Source organism: Poecilia reticulata, linkage group LG1, assembly GCF_000633615.1.
Source record: "Poecilia reticulata strain Guanapo linkage group LG1, Guppy_female_1.0+MT, whole genome shotgun sequence".
Classification (NCBI taxonomy): Eukaryota; Metazoa; Chordata; class Actinopteri; order Cyprinodontiformes; family Poeciliidae; genus Poecilia; species Poecilia reticulata.
The window spans coordinates 26,372,737-26,385,779 of record NC_024331.1 but is presented as its reverse complement, the minus strand read 5'-3'; the positions used below and the strand labels follow the sequence as shown (position 1 = coordinate 26,385,779).

Below are 13,043 nucleotides of genomic sequence, written 5' to 3'. Positions count from 1 at the left end.
CGCGCGCACACACACACAAAAGGAGGAGTACATTTCCATCAAAAACTCAGAAATTTTGACACTAATCTCTTGAAAAACTTGAAACATTTCAGAGTTTGAAAAGTCTGAAACTCAAAGCGGTCTGAGGCTCACCTTTTAAAGAAAAGAACAGCCAGTCCCACTAAAGCCAGGCCAGCCAAGATTCCCACAACGATGCCTGCAATCAGGCCTGAGCTGATGCCTGAAGGCTTTTTTCCCGTCTCCACTTCAAACTGAACATCGTTCCCCAACACCTTGGCCAGCTCCGCTCTCACCTCTTCAGACTCGCTCTGCAGTTTCCTGGAAAATCAAACGAACAAGTTAAAACTTTAAAAGGGATCTATTATATAACATTCACATCTTGCATGTTTTATACTCTCATTTGATATTGAATTACTTATATAATTCTTATATAAACATTATCTCTTGTATTTATATTTGCTTTATTAATATTTGACACTTTAGATGGAATAGCTTGTCAACTAATAAGTAATTTCCTTTAGGGGATCAATAAAGAATATTCTATTCAATTCAATTCAGTCAGAGGCTTCTTCAAATTTACTGTAACACAGACTGCTACAGGATCCTGCCAACAGCCATCACTGTCTACAATAATGCTTTGAAAAATCTGAATTAATGAGCTACAACGTTGAATTTTCCTTTGGGATCAATAAAGTATTGTTGAATTTGAATCCTGATTAGCCCATAGACATATCCTAACCTGTTCAAGGAAGCATAATAGGTCACCTTTAAAATCTAAGATTAAAGCGTTGCATTGCATTCTTAGATCACATTTACTATGTTAAAAAAATCCTGTGTTCAAAAATTAAAACTCCTACTTGGCGGCGTCCTGAGGTTTAACAGCTTTATCGCCATCGAAAGCGACGAAGCTGACCAGAGTCTTGACCGATTCCCTCAGCATTCGGCTTCCTTCTCCACCAGAGCTTGAAACCTGGATTATGTTCACCGTCCAGCCCAGTGCTTTACCTAAAGCCCTGAGAGAAAACAAATCTGTGATATGACAACAGAAATGGATGAAATAAATCAGAAAAAAACAGAACTTTCTTCATGAACGTACTGCTCCAAATCTGGAATGTTCTGCTCCACAAGGTTTTCTGGCTTATTCAGAGAAATGATCGTCACGTCGCTGCTGGTCACGCTGCCCTGAACCACAACCTGCGACAGGAAAGAAGGTTTGAAAGAGATTCAGGACACGCTGCACGAATCACACAGATGTATAACAATGCAAATAAACAGAATACAGACAAGATTTAAAGCAGTAAAAGTAAATTATTCTACCACAAATAACCTCTGACTCTGGTTTTGCAGAACTCCATCTTACCAGAGTCTCTTTGTCTCCTCTTTTGTTCACTGCCCTTTGTTTTGTTTGTAAGGGTAGCACTAGTTCAACAAATTTTTACCAAAATAAACGTAAAAATTATCCATGTAATAAATTACTCAAGAAACAGTAAGAAAGTATTTGGTAAAAAGGCTACTCAAGTATTGAATGACTGATCAAAACATCATTTACTATTTTAAAAATTACATTTAACAGACACACCAAAATAATATTTTTTTGGCATTTTAAAGATCAAAATGAAAATAATATAGCATAATTACAAAATGGCAAAATCAAGCAAAAGAAAACCATTTCTTTCTTGAAAAACTGATTTCAATGTTTTTAATTTTTCTAAATTGATTTCAAAAGGCTGTGGCCATTATCAAACATGGCTGCAGCACGCTCTTCCGGGTCTTTTGTGCTTGCCATAGTTCGCTTAGAGTCATATGTTACCGAGGATAAAATTATTCTAGAGGATTAATTTCTACACTTTCTATCAAATTACTGTATTTTCCGTACTATCCACCTTATTCCTGAGGGGCTTACTGGGGAAACGATTATGGGTCTTACTTCCGGCGGCTAGCGGAAGTAGCAGTATTTCATTGTAATTTGTAGGGTATTTTGCTAATCTATGTTCATGACAGAAGTTACATCTCTCTTTTCGGTTAATGCAATATTTAGTAAAACTTGTTTACTGACACACAGTCTGCTATCAGAGAGCTTCTCAGTACAGACTATCGTAATTGTGAGTTTAATCACGGGGAGCGACAGGAACAAGATTGTTAAGTTTTGTAACAGAATGGCCGTGAATTAGCAGTGCTGCTAGCAGCTGGTTTCTCTGAAGAACTGACAGTAATAAAGAAAAAGCAGAGAATATCTGAGATCTGTCATAGATCTGAGTTGTGCCGACAGTATGAAACACCAGAACTACACAATATTAGCTTGGTGTGGTGTGAATTTTATTTTTCATTTGAATTTTAAAAATAATAAAGTTCATGATCTGAGTATTTATCATTATGATTGGGTCTGGAAATTGTATTTATAAGACAAAATAAAATATCTGGATTTATTTAAACCATCAGAACCAGAACCTTGAGGTTCTCCGTTGCTGAGTGTCGCTGCAAATCAGCGGAGAAATAACCGCAGCTGCTGCGCTTCCGTCCGTAGTACGGATAATCTCTCCATTGGACTAGAACCGAACCGAATCACACATTAACCTGTTACAGAGAGCAACCTTCCACTGGAAAGTGTCGTAAGATGCCCTTGTGGAGCTTGGGTAACTGTTGTGCTGTTCGTGGATGTACTCTAATAATCAGACCAAGTTTAGTTTGTGGCTGTGCTGCAGCAAGTTCTAGATAACCCACATCTGCATCTGAAGCAATTGAGTCAGTGAAGTAGCTACATAAACTAGTGCGGGTAGCTACATATGCGGCTTGAAGAAATGCGGCCATTTCTTCAAGTTCTCATCCCTCCGCGCAATAGCTGTAGGTTGCGGTAAACCGATAATGTCACATTTAGCGCACCTTACTATAAGCCGCACCTAATTTTTTTTTAAAACTGGAAATGTACATATAGCTGCTGATATCTACACCGTTCTATAGGACACAGCAGAGGGCTGCGTCCTTAATAAATCTGCTATTAAGGACGTAGCCCTCCAATACCGAACTATGAGAGGCCAGGCTGGACCCTGCAGTACGAAAAGGACTTTATATATACTACCAAACTCTCTCACACGTACTATCAAACTCGCAAATCTCAGTTTCTGATTGGACCCCAGGCAGGAGAAGGCGGGTTTTTACCTACCTTCTCAGGGAAAATATACCTGAGTGGAATCGACTCACAAAGGCACTGAATATTTTAAAGAACATCGTTAATGCTGCTATAGCATTATCAGAAGTGTCTAAACTTTCATCTCAAACAAGGAGAAAACTGATCAGAGATGCAGACAAGAGACTCATGATCACTCTGAATGAACTGCAGAGATCTACAGCTGAGGTGGGAGAGTCTGTCCATAGGACAACAATCAATCGTACACTGCACAAATCTGGCCTTTATGGCTGAGTGGCTAGAAGAAAGCCATTTCTCATAGATATCCATAAAAAGTCTCGTTTAAAGTTTGCCACAACCCACCTGGGAGACACAGCAAACATGTGGAAGAAGCTGGTCTGGTCAGATGAAACCAAAATCAAACTTTGGTGTAAAAGCAACACAGCTCATCACCCTGAACACACCATCCCCACTGTCAAACATGGAGGTGGCAGCGTCATGGTTTGGGCCTGCTTTTCTTCAGCAGGGACAGGGAAGATGGTTAAAATTGATGGGAAGATGGATGGAGCCAAATACAGGACCATTCTGGAAGAAAACCTGTTGGAGTCTGCAAAAGACCTGAGACTGGGACGGAGATTTATCTTCCAACAAGACAATGATCCCAAACATGAAGCAAGATCTACAATGGAAAGGTTCACAAATAAACATATCCATTCTAAGTCAAAGCCATTCTAAGACTTTGACTTAGAAAGAGCTGAAAACTGCTGCCCACAAGCGCTCTCTATCCAAACTCATTGAGCTCCAGCTGTTTTGCAAGGAAGAATTTGCAAGAATTTCAGTATCTTAATGTGGAAAACTGATAGACACAAACCCCAAGTGACTTGCAGCTCTCAGCAAAAGGTGGCGCTACAAAATATTAACGCAAGGAGGGCGAATAATATTGCACGCCCCACTTTGCAGTTTTTTATTTGTTAAAAAAGTTTAAAATAAATATTCAATAAATTTTGTTCCACCTCACAATTGTGTCTCAATAGAATCCACCTGTGTGGAATCAACAAAATAACAGATATTATAGATTCTTCACAAAATAATAAAAATTTTAGATCTTTATGTTTGAAGTCTCAAAAGCGGCAAAAGGTTGAAAAGTTCAAGGGGCCGAATACTTTCGCAAGGCGCTGTATATGTTTTTACAATTAAATGAGTCTAATAATAGAATTATCCTATTGTCTAACTTTACATATATTGAAGTGAGACATATGTCTGGTAAATATTGGTACGACTGCCTCTTACAGTCGTACCAATACGACTGTAAGAGGCAGTCGTTTTATGTACCCTTACTTTATTCTTTTATTGTTATTTCTGTTATTGATTGTTCTTTTATGTGATTTGGACTCTGAGTTTGCAGTTAATTAACTAATAAATTAAGTCAGTTAGCATAAAACTTATAAGGGATCAGTAGTCTTCACCAAACCACCAACATTCAGTTTTAGTCTCTTACCTTTACTGTGGTTGTAGCAGAAAGTCCTTCAGGATCTGTGGCCTTCACCTCCATTGTGATGTTTATTCCACCCAGATCTGCTACTGACACCACATACAGCAGACCTGAAGTCGGCTCCACGTCAAAGGAGGAGTTTCCTCCTGACAGACTGTAGACCAGATCACTGTTGTCTCTGACATCAGGGTCCGAGGCCTGAGGGAGGGCAGGAAGAAAACTCCTTAATGATGCTGCAGGATATGTGTTCAGATGAGGCCTGTTTGTCAGGTTAAAAGTACCTCTAGAAAATAACAACCTTATTTCAATAAGTGGACTATAGAAATTATTCTTCTGTATTAAAACCTCTTCTTTGCCATCCTTGTCCAGTGTTTGTCCCATATTAGTAACTGGCTCTCCAGTAACTTTTTGGTTTTAAACACCAGTAAAACAGAGACTCTGATTATTACTCCCAGCCACTTGCATCAAAAAATCAACCAGCCAATCACCTCTTTCTGCCCACTAACAAAATCAAAGTTAAAAAATCTAGGTGTCACATTTGACTTATCAGGCTTTGAGTCACTTTAAGTCTTTAAGTTAGTGAGACTGGTCCATATATTTTCAGGCAGTTTGTTTTTTTGTTTGAAATAAAAAATGAGAAAACGAAAATAGACTAATTTTTTGTTTTTTTGTTTGTCAAACCAAAATCAGAAATTGGATACCATTTCCCATTCTTGTTTCTTTAATCTAAAATAATACATGTGCTCTCCAGAGTTGACCTAAGAAAATTATTCATGCTTTTGTGTCATCATTTCTGGACGACTGTAACGCTCTTTTTATCTTCAATTTCATGTTTGCAATCAACACAGAACGCTGTAATTTACTTACTGCCTCTGAAGAAGATAATTAAGTCTTGACAGCAGCGATAACTGAAAAGGAGCTGAGTGGAGAAATCTCCAGGTTGAGGGAACACAAGTCTCTGGATCCAGACAGCTGAGCTGTTTAAAAGCCTTATAAAGGCTGTAATGCTGCCCTCACAGACTAACTACTACTCTTAAAGAGGGAAAAGACCATTCAGAGTGTCGTGCATACAGAACTATTTCAGTGTTGAATGTCAATTAGAAGTTACTTGCAACCATCCTTGCTAAGAGACTGGTGTTATATATGATAAGGAGCTCAATGAATAGTGTGTATATTGTGTACAGATGAGGAAGGTGTGGTGACAGCGATCCTCCAGCCAGAAGGAGGCGCTGTGTGTAAGGTAGGACGATAGAGATGCTTTGTATGCAGATGATATTTTGATATATTTGATTGGCCCCTCAAATACATTTCCTGAATTATTGGTCCTGTTACACAAATTTGGTTAAAAATTAAATGTACAAAAGATTCAAGTGTTTACATTTAATGATTCACTCTCAAAATCTATTAGTGATAAATTTCACTGGAACCAACCATCATTGAAATATTTGGGTATATAAATGGCATCTCACAGCTCTCAGTTTTGAAAAAAAAAAATATGGAAGATCTGAAGAGGTGAAATTCAATCTCTTTTCTCAATCTAAGTCACAGAATTAAAATTTAACAATAAATATTCTCCCACAATACCTTTTCTTATTTTAAGCACTTCCTTGTCCCTAAAATAATTTACTGAAATAGATTAAATAATCTGTACATTTATTTAACAAGGGAAGAAGCCCCAGTGTTAAATATAAAACATCACAAGTATCTATTTGCAATTTTTATCTTAGCATAAAGACATCGCCTGCTTTCAGAGCCTTAAACAATTTCAGCTTTCATTGATATGGCAAATAAGATTTATATAATGGAAGCAATTACTTTTTCCACCCGTCTTAAGGAAAAGTATTTTTATTAGTTTAAGGGGAAACATAAAATCTCTGCAGCCAGATTTTGCAAAGGTTTTATATTAATCAGTCTATTTGTGCTTTTTTTGTGGGTTCTGGTTTATTTCTCTTTCCCCATAAATCCTAAATAATAATAATACTTTTTTTGTTTTTCTTCTGTCTTTCCTGTACCATTCTTAGTTGGTTTATACCTTATTCGTGTAAATAAGAAAAACATGATGCAAATGATCAGAGGATATTTCTACTCTTTAAGTTGTAACTCTGTATTGACTGAACAAATAAAGATATAAACAATCGTTTCCTTCACATTCCTGAAAATGTGACTGCAGATTGTTAACATATTAACCACTTTTATAGTAGGAAGGTTTCAGGTCAAAGTACACAGCCATGTGTTTATTACCTTTACAGTAACTGTTCCTGCAATCTCACTTCACTGTGGAGATAAACATGTTCAGAAACACATTTCCCAAACAGCTGATAGGAGGAGTTTACCTTCACTTGGATGACTGGGGTTTTGTACGGGGCGATGCTGAACACAGAGGCTTCATAATCGTCTGAGGAGAACGCTGGAGGCTCGTTTACATCCTCCACCTGAATTCTGACCTGAGAGGCAAACAAGTCCATTTTGTGTGTATAAAAGCAACGATAAAGAGAGTTTGTGATGGTAGATATGTGATGTTGTTGTTACCGTGGCCACTGCTGATGTGGGAGGCGTCCATGTGGTCACAGCCTCCACATCCAGGAAGTACCACTCCTGCTCCTCCTTGTCAAGCTCTTTTGTGGAAACGATGGTGCCATCGCTGTCGATGGAGAACAGGTCTTTGTGTGTTCTCAGTTTGTAGGAAATCTCATACATGTCGTTTCCTGCAGAGGCGCGGACCTGCCCCACGAAGGCCCCTGAATTCTGGTTCTCTTTCAGGCTGAAGTTGTAGGAGGAGCTCAGGAATGCCAGACTGGCATTCTTGATGTTCACCACAACACGAGCTGCAGGATGGAACCACAGATACCGTCATTCTGTCTTATAATGTAGATATGTTGCATGTTGTTGTTTATATAAAAAAATTTGTGGATGACCACAACATTAGAGGGCAAAAAGATTATTCTTTTACTTGCCGTTCAGAGAAAAAATCTCAAGATTCTGCAACAGTTTTGAAAAATCCTGAGTTCAGTGGTTAAACCAAATTATGCAACACATCATAATCTGTGACCGCAGCGTGCGACTGCATATATTTCTCTGTCTTGAAATTTAGGATTTCTATTATTAGACCTGTACAGTAAGGTTACGAATTATAATAGCCATCATAAGTTGTGACCTGCGTGATCATGGCTATATGAAGGTCACATATTTTAGCAAATGAGAGTTGACTGTAATGAAGAGGTGGCAAAGATATTAAAACCGTTTTAACCCTGTCCCCCTTTGCAATAAGTCACTTTTTTAATGTTTTTTTTTTTTTTTGGCTCTAGTTGCCTTTATTTGATAGTTAATTGACAGGAATGTGGGTAATGTGTTTTGATTCATGTCCTGTCCATGCTGTGTTAAGCACTCATTCAGTTCACCTGCCACGCCTGATTGCTTTCCTGCTCCACCTGGGCCTTGCCCTACTTAAACATCCCTCAGCCTCTGCTTCCTTGCCAGATTATCGACAGCCACGAGCCAGTAGAGATCCAGCGGTTCCCGCCAAGCCTTCTGTGTTTCTTCTGACCATGGATTTACCCCTCCTGCCAAGCCCTTCACGGATCCCTTCTATTCTGGATTTCTGGACCCTGACCCAAGCTCTGCCTCACAACCACCGATTACCACCTGCCCCTCACAGCTAAGTTTGCTCTCTGTCCTCCTGTGTATGACCTCTGCCTATTTATCGATAAAGTCTCTGGGTGCTGCATCTCGGATCTCCCCGTGGAGATCTTCATTGCCTCCTCAGAAGCCTGTTCCTTTGGTTTCCTGCATCTCCCTGTCATCAGACCCTCTGTTCCTCTGCTCCACCCGTCCACTGCTCTACAGGTCAGTTAAGCTGAACAYTTCTAAGMTACCCCTCCTTTGTCCGTGCWTCACCAGTCTTCTCCCCTCTCTCCTCAGTGCTGTGTTTGATGACCTCTCCCTTAGCAGAAACCAGTATCTGAAAAAATAAACTTTGTTTTCCTTTTTATACTCCTGTATGTGGTTGAATTTCCGGGTCCCCTCTGAGTATCCTTACATAATGAGAGAAGGGGGAAGACATGCAGCAACGGTCGCCAGGGCCAGGAATCGAACCTGCGACAGCTGCGTCGAGGACTAAGGCCTCCATATGTGAATTGTGCTTAACCAACCACTGTGCCACCACAGCACACCTGCAATAAGTCACTTTGAATAATTTATTACTGATTTACAAAACGGCTACAGCAGGTTTACATATTTAAACAACAGTATGTAGACAGTAAATGTCATGGTCTGTAAAACGGTGTTTGGCAACAAAAATAAATAATATTTTCTCCGTAAATGCGATGGAAATAAAGAAGCCATGAAGATCACAATCTTGGATTTTCAGGATGTCTGCAGCCTAAGAACCTTTGTAATTACAGCATTAATGCATAAGTACGTAATAAAGACTAGGCAATATTCTGACCTGTGGCGCTGAGCGGAGGTTTGCCATGATCTGTGGCCTCGGCTGTCAGATTCAGTGTGATGTCTTCTGTTACATCAGCAAGGTCAGAGGTCAGCGTCACTTCTCCTGTTTCACTGTCTAAAGCCAAATATGGTGAATGTCCTTCAGAGAAACTGAAACCAGAAATAAAGATTTAAGTGAAAGAATATTTTAATGAGTTGGTGTGTTTGATTGAAATACAAAGTTATTAACAACTTTAGTTTTTACCCTATTTTCACAAACACAAAGTATTACATAGATGTGAGAACCTTTAAATCTCGACTAAAAAGCTACCTGTTTAGAGTTGGATTTGAAACGTAAATAACACATGGTTTTCACATTTGTTACATTCAAACCTATAAAAATACAAAATGCATTTTGTATTTATTAAGGAGGCACTTTGGAGAAACATCTTTTGGAGTAGACAAGTCTTTTGTTTCTACTGACTTCAAAACATTGAGTTTTTATCCAAACTTCTTTACAAAATGTCTCCAGCAGCATCAGATTGGAGAGTTTTTGTAACATAAATATTCAGCCGAGCCAAAGATTCTCAATTTGATTTTACAAATTATGCCTCCATTTCTGTCTAATTTTTTTCCTTTGTGAAAAACAAAGAAAATCCTATTATATCAACTCTGTCCTATTTTGTGTTGGTCTGTCACTCTGTAAACTGCAGTTTGTGGTTGTAATGTGAGTTTTGATCGAACCTGTAGGTGATGAGTGAGTTGCTTCCGATGTCTTTGTCAGTGGCTCTCAGCGTCAGCAGCAGCTTCCCCTTCTCCACGGTGCTGGTTTCATTGCTGCTGGGGCTGAATTCTGGTTTGTCGTCGTCATCTGTGATGCTCACTCTGATGGTGGTGATGTTCTAGAGCACAAAGTTTGACTTAATAGAGTGTTTTGTAAACAACTGCACTGAATAGCTCCTTTAAAGGGGACTCATTATGCAAAATTCACATTTTTATGTTTCTGAACTTCCATTTAGGTCTGAGTTGCTTCTAAAAACAGCCCAAAAACATCCATCTGTTTTTGGCAATCAGTTAATGGTTTTTACTTCTGGAAAATGGGTCTTTTTTTAAAAACAACTCCTTGATTGTCAATGTCAAAAGTATCACAAAGTGACCATTGGAGAATCCGTCCTGTGCAGGAAGAAACGTTTGTTAAATAAATAAAAGACGGTTTCTCAGATGCATCTGTCCCACAGTGAATGTTTTTGTAAAGTCGTGTCTTCCCTTTAAGTTGCCAAGTACACAGGATTCTAAAAATGTATATTTTAACATACGTTCTAATAAAGAAAATGCATTCATTCTCTTTTGCAGAAACATTTAGTGATTTTCAAAGAAGTTGAAAAAGTTTTTCTTAGTAAAAAAAAAGTCCTAATAATTACATAATAAAATGGTTTTTATTTTGTTCTGGAAGTTACACGAGCATGAGGGTCGTGTAGTTTTTTTGCCTCTAAACATCTTTGCTCAGCTGGACCAAAGTTGCTGACCTTTTCCCTAATCTATAAATTACTACTTCATAACCTCAAAACACACTTTGCAATTTATGGAGAAAATAAGGCAGGACTGCTCAACCTAGTGTTTTAGCTGCCTGTTGACAAAGATAAACAAACCCACTAAGATTCACATTAATACAGTAAGTATTAGTTCCCAGTAAATGAGAGATACGTCAGTGAGGTTTGTGATTCAAACGGCAAACCTAATAAGGTTTTGCCAAGCTGCTGTTCTCTAGTTTGTTTCAGAAACAACTCATGAGACAGTTTAGTGAACAATGAGGAAATTAAGTGCATGATTTCTGTTCCTGGTGTAAAAAACATGCAAAAGTATCCATGAAACAGGAACTTTTTATCTGCTCTAGTTTCCTACAGGAGTCTGTGGAGCAGCTTAACAACTACAAAGAGCCTCTTTGGTTGGAAGCACATCCATCTGTTAATTGTGAGACTTGGATTGTTTGAATACAGTCAAATTATCCAGGGTAGAAAAAAAACCCTGGCAGAACTGGAAACTGTCTTATTTCTTTATGTGGATTTATTTCTAATAAATGTTTGATTATTCCAGAAACATTAAGATACAGAATCAAGGAACATTTTACCCAATATCAACCAAATGAACTTATTTGGTTTTTTTGAACCAAACATTTGGTTAAAATAAAAACGACACTTGTTGGCATAATCAGTCCTTCCAGGAAGTTGCAATGTTGCCATCACAAATATTAATGTACATTTACTCATCATTTCTAAATTTTGCAAGTACTTGCTGCTTTCACCAGTAGTCAATTATTTTCTGCAAATCCAACCAATCACCTTGACATTTTCTCTATTTCCTTCTTTTCTGACCAATCCCTGCAACTCAGCTGAATTTCGACCAATCCTCTAAAGCCCCTTCTAATTTAGCTTCCTATTACACAACGACTCTAGAAAGCCAAACCAGCAAGATGAAAGTATGTGTGACGCTAAACTGTAACATTTGCCCTTTTATGTTGCAAATATCATTGGGAAATGTTCTGCAGAATTTGCTTATATTGTGTAAACTTATGTTAACTTGAGTCTCCAATAACCACCAATCTCCCAAGACTTGGAAAGAATTTCTATTTGAACAGATAAGAAAATAACAAACTTGACAAATTTGTTAATCGGCGCCTCTGTGAGGGAGCAGATTTAATTTCCAGGAGGACCAAATTAATTACGCCTTGCTTAGAGTATTTAATGATCTCCTTCTAACGGTTGATTTAGGAGAAATTGCAGTTTTATTGTTGTTAGATTTAAGTGCAGCGTTCGATACCACTGACCATGACATCCTTTTATTTTGATTGAAGCACTGTGTCGGTCTTAAGGGAACAGTTTTAGATATTGCATGGATATATTGCAGTCCCCCTGGATTGGCAGACTGGGATGGTGGTGCCCTGTTCAAACAGGGGGTCTGGAGGATGGGCTCCAATTACAGAGGAGTCACACTCTTAAGGCTCCCTGGCAAGATCTATTCAGATTTCATCTACGTGATTAGAAAGTGCAAAAAAACAGTTATGACGATAGAAAAACCCACCTCGTCTAAATCAATGACGGTATTAGTGAAGGAGTTTTTCAGAAGTAAGACATTGTAGCTCGACTGATCAAACTCTGGAGCGTTGTCGTTTACATCTTGCACCGTGACGGAGACGACGGCATCTGCGGTCTTCAGAGGGTTGTCAGTCTGGGCCGCCTGCAGACACACAATCATATTTCATACAGACTGAACTCAAAGCTACAGTGAATCCATGTCATGGCTTTCTGAACTAGTGATATATTTTTATTCTATATATACAGATGAAAGCATAAGTGTACATACACACTGCAAAAATACAAAATATTACCAAGTATTTTTGTCTAGTTTATAGTGCAAATATCTTAGAATACTTGAAATCCCACAAAACTATAATATAAGCAACTTTTCAGCAAGATATGAACTTGATTTAAGTCCATATAATTTCTAAATATAGATTAAAAAGTATTAGTTCCTTGTAGGTGTGGACCATCTCATATCCATAATAATACTGGCAAAAAAAACTTACTTTAAAACTTTAGGAAAGCTGTATAACAAACTTTAGTTACTGTTGGTAAAGCAAAAGGCGCTGCAGGCTAAGGGATGCAGTTGCAGCAACATTACTGATGGAAGAAATGGTAGCTGATTTCAGACTTTTTTTTTTAGCCAAATTAGTTTACATTTCTATTTATCGACTTTGTATTTTATTTGACACATTAAATGCATTAAATGTATTTTGTATATATTTATATACAGGGTGAAAGTAGTTTTAAATTCTTGGGGGTACTATGACAAAAAAAAAAAAAAAATTATATATATATATATACTGCTCAAAAAACAAAAAAATAATGGGAACACTTAAACGACACAATATAACTCCAAGTAAATCAAACTTCTGTGAAATCAAACTGTCCGCTTAGGAAGCAACACTGATTGACCCGACGAGGG

At 38.1% G+C, this 13,043-nt stretch overlaps 1 protein-coding gene across 1 annotated transcript; it reads right to left on the bottom strand.

Moving 5' to 3' along the window:
* Positions 1-666: 666 nt before the first annotated feature.
* On the bottom strand, positions 667-9,087 carry LOC108166159 (cadherin-6-like). The gene is made up of 7 exons (XM_017303845.1): positions 9,061-9,087; positions 8,511-8,556; positions 7,146-7,441; positions 6,950-7,060; positions 4,623-4,814; positions 1,097-1,194; positions 667-1,013 (listed from the first exon to the last, which is right to left on the bottom strand). Exons 1-7 carry the CDS (start codon positions 9,085-9,087, stop codon positions 854-856), a joined length of 930 nt encoding a protein of 309 aa, XP_017159334.1. The 3' UTR covers positions 667-853.
* Between the last annotated feature and the right edge of the window lie 3,956 nt (positions 9,088-13,043).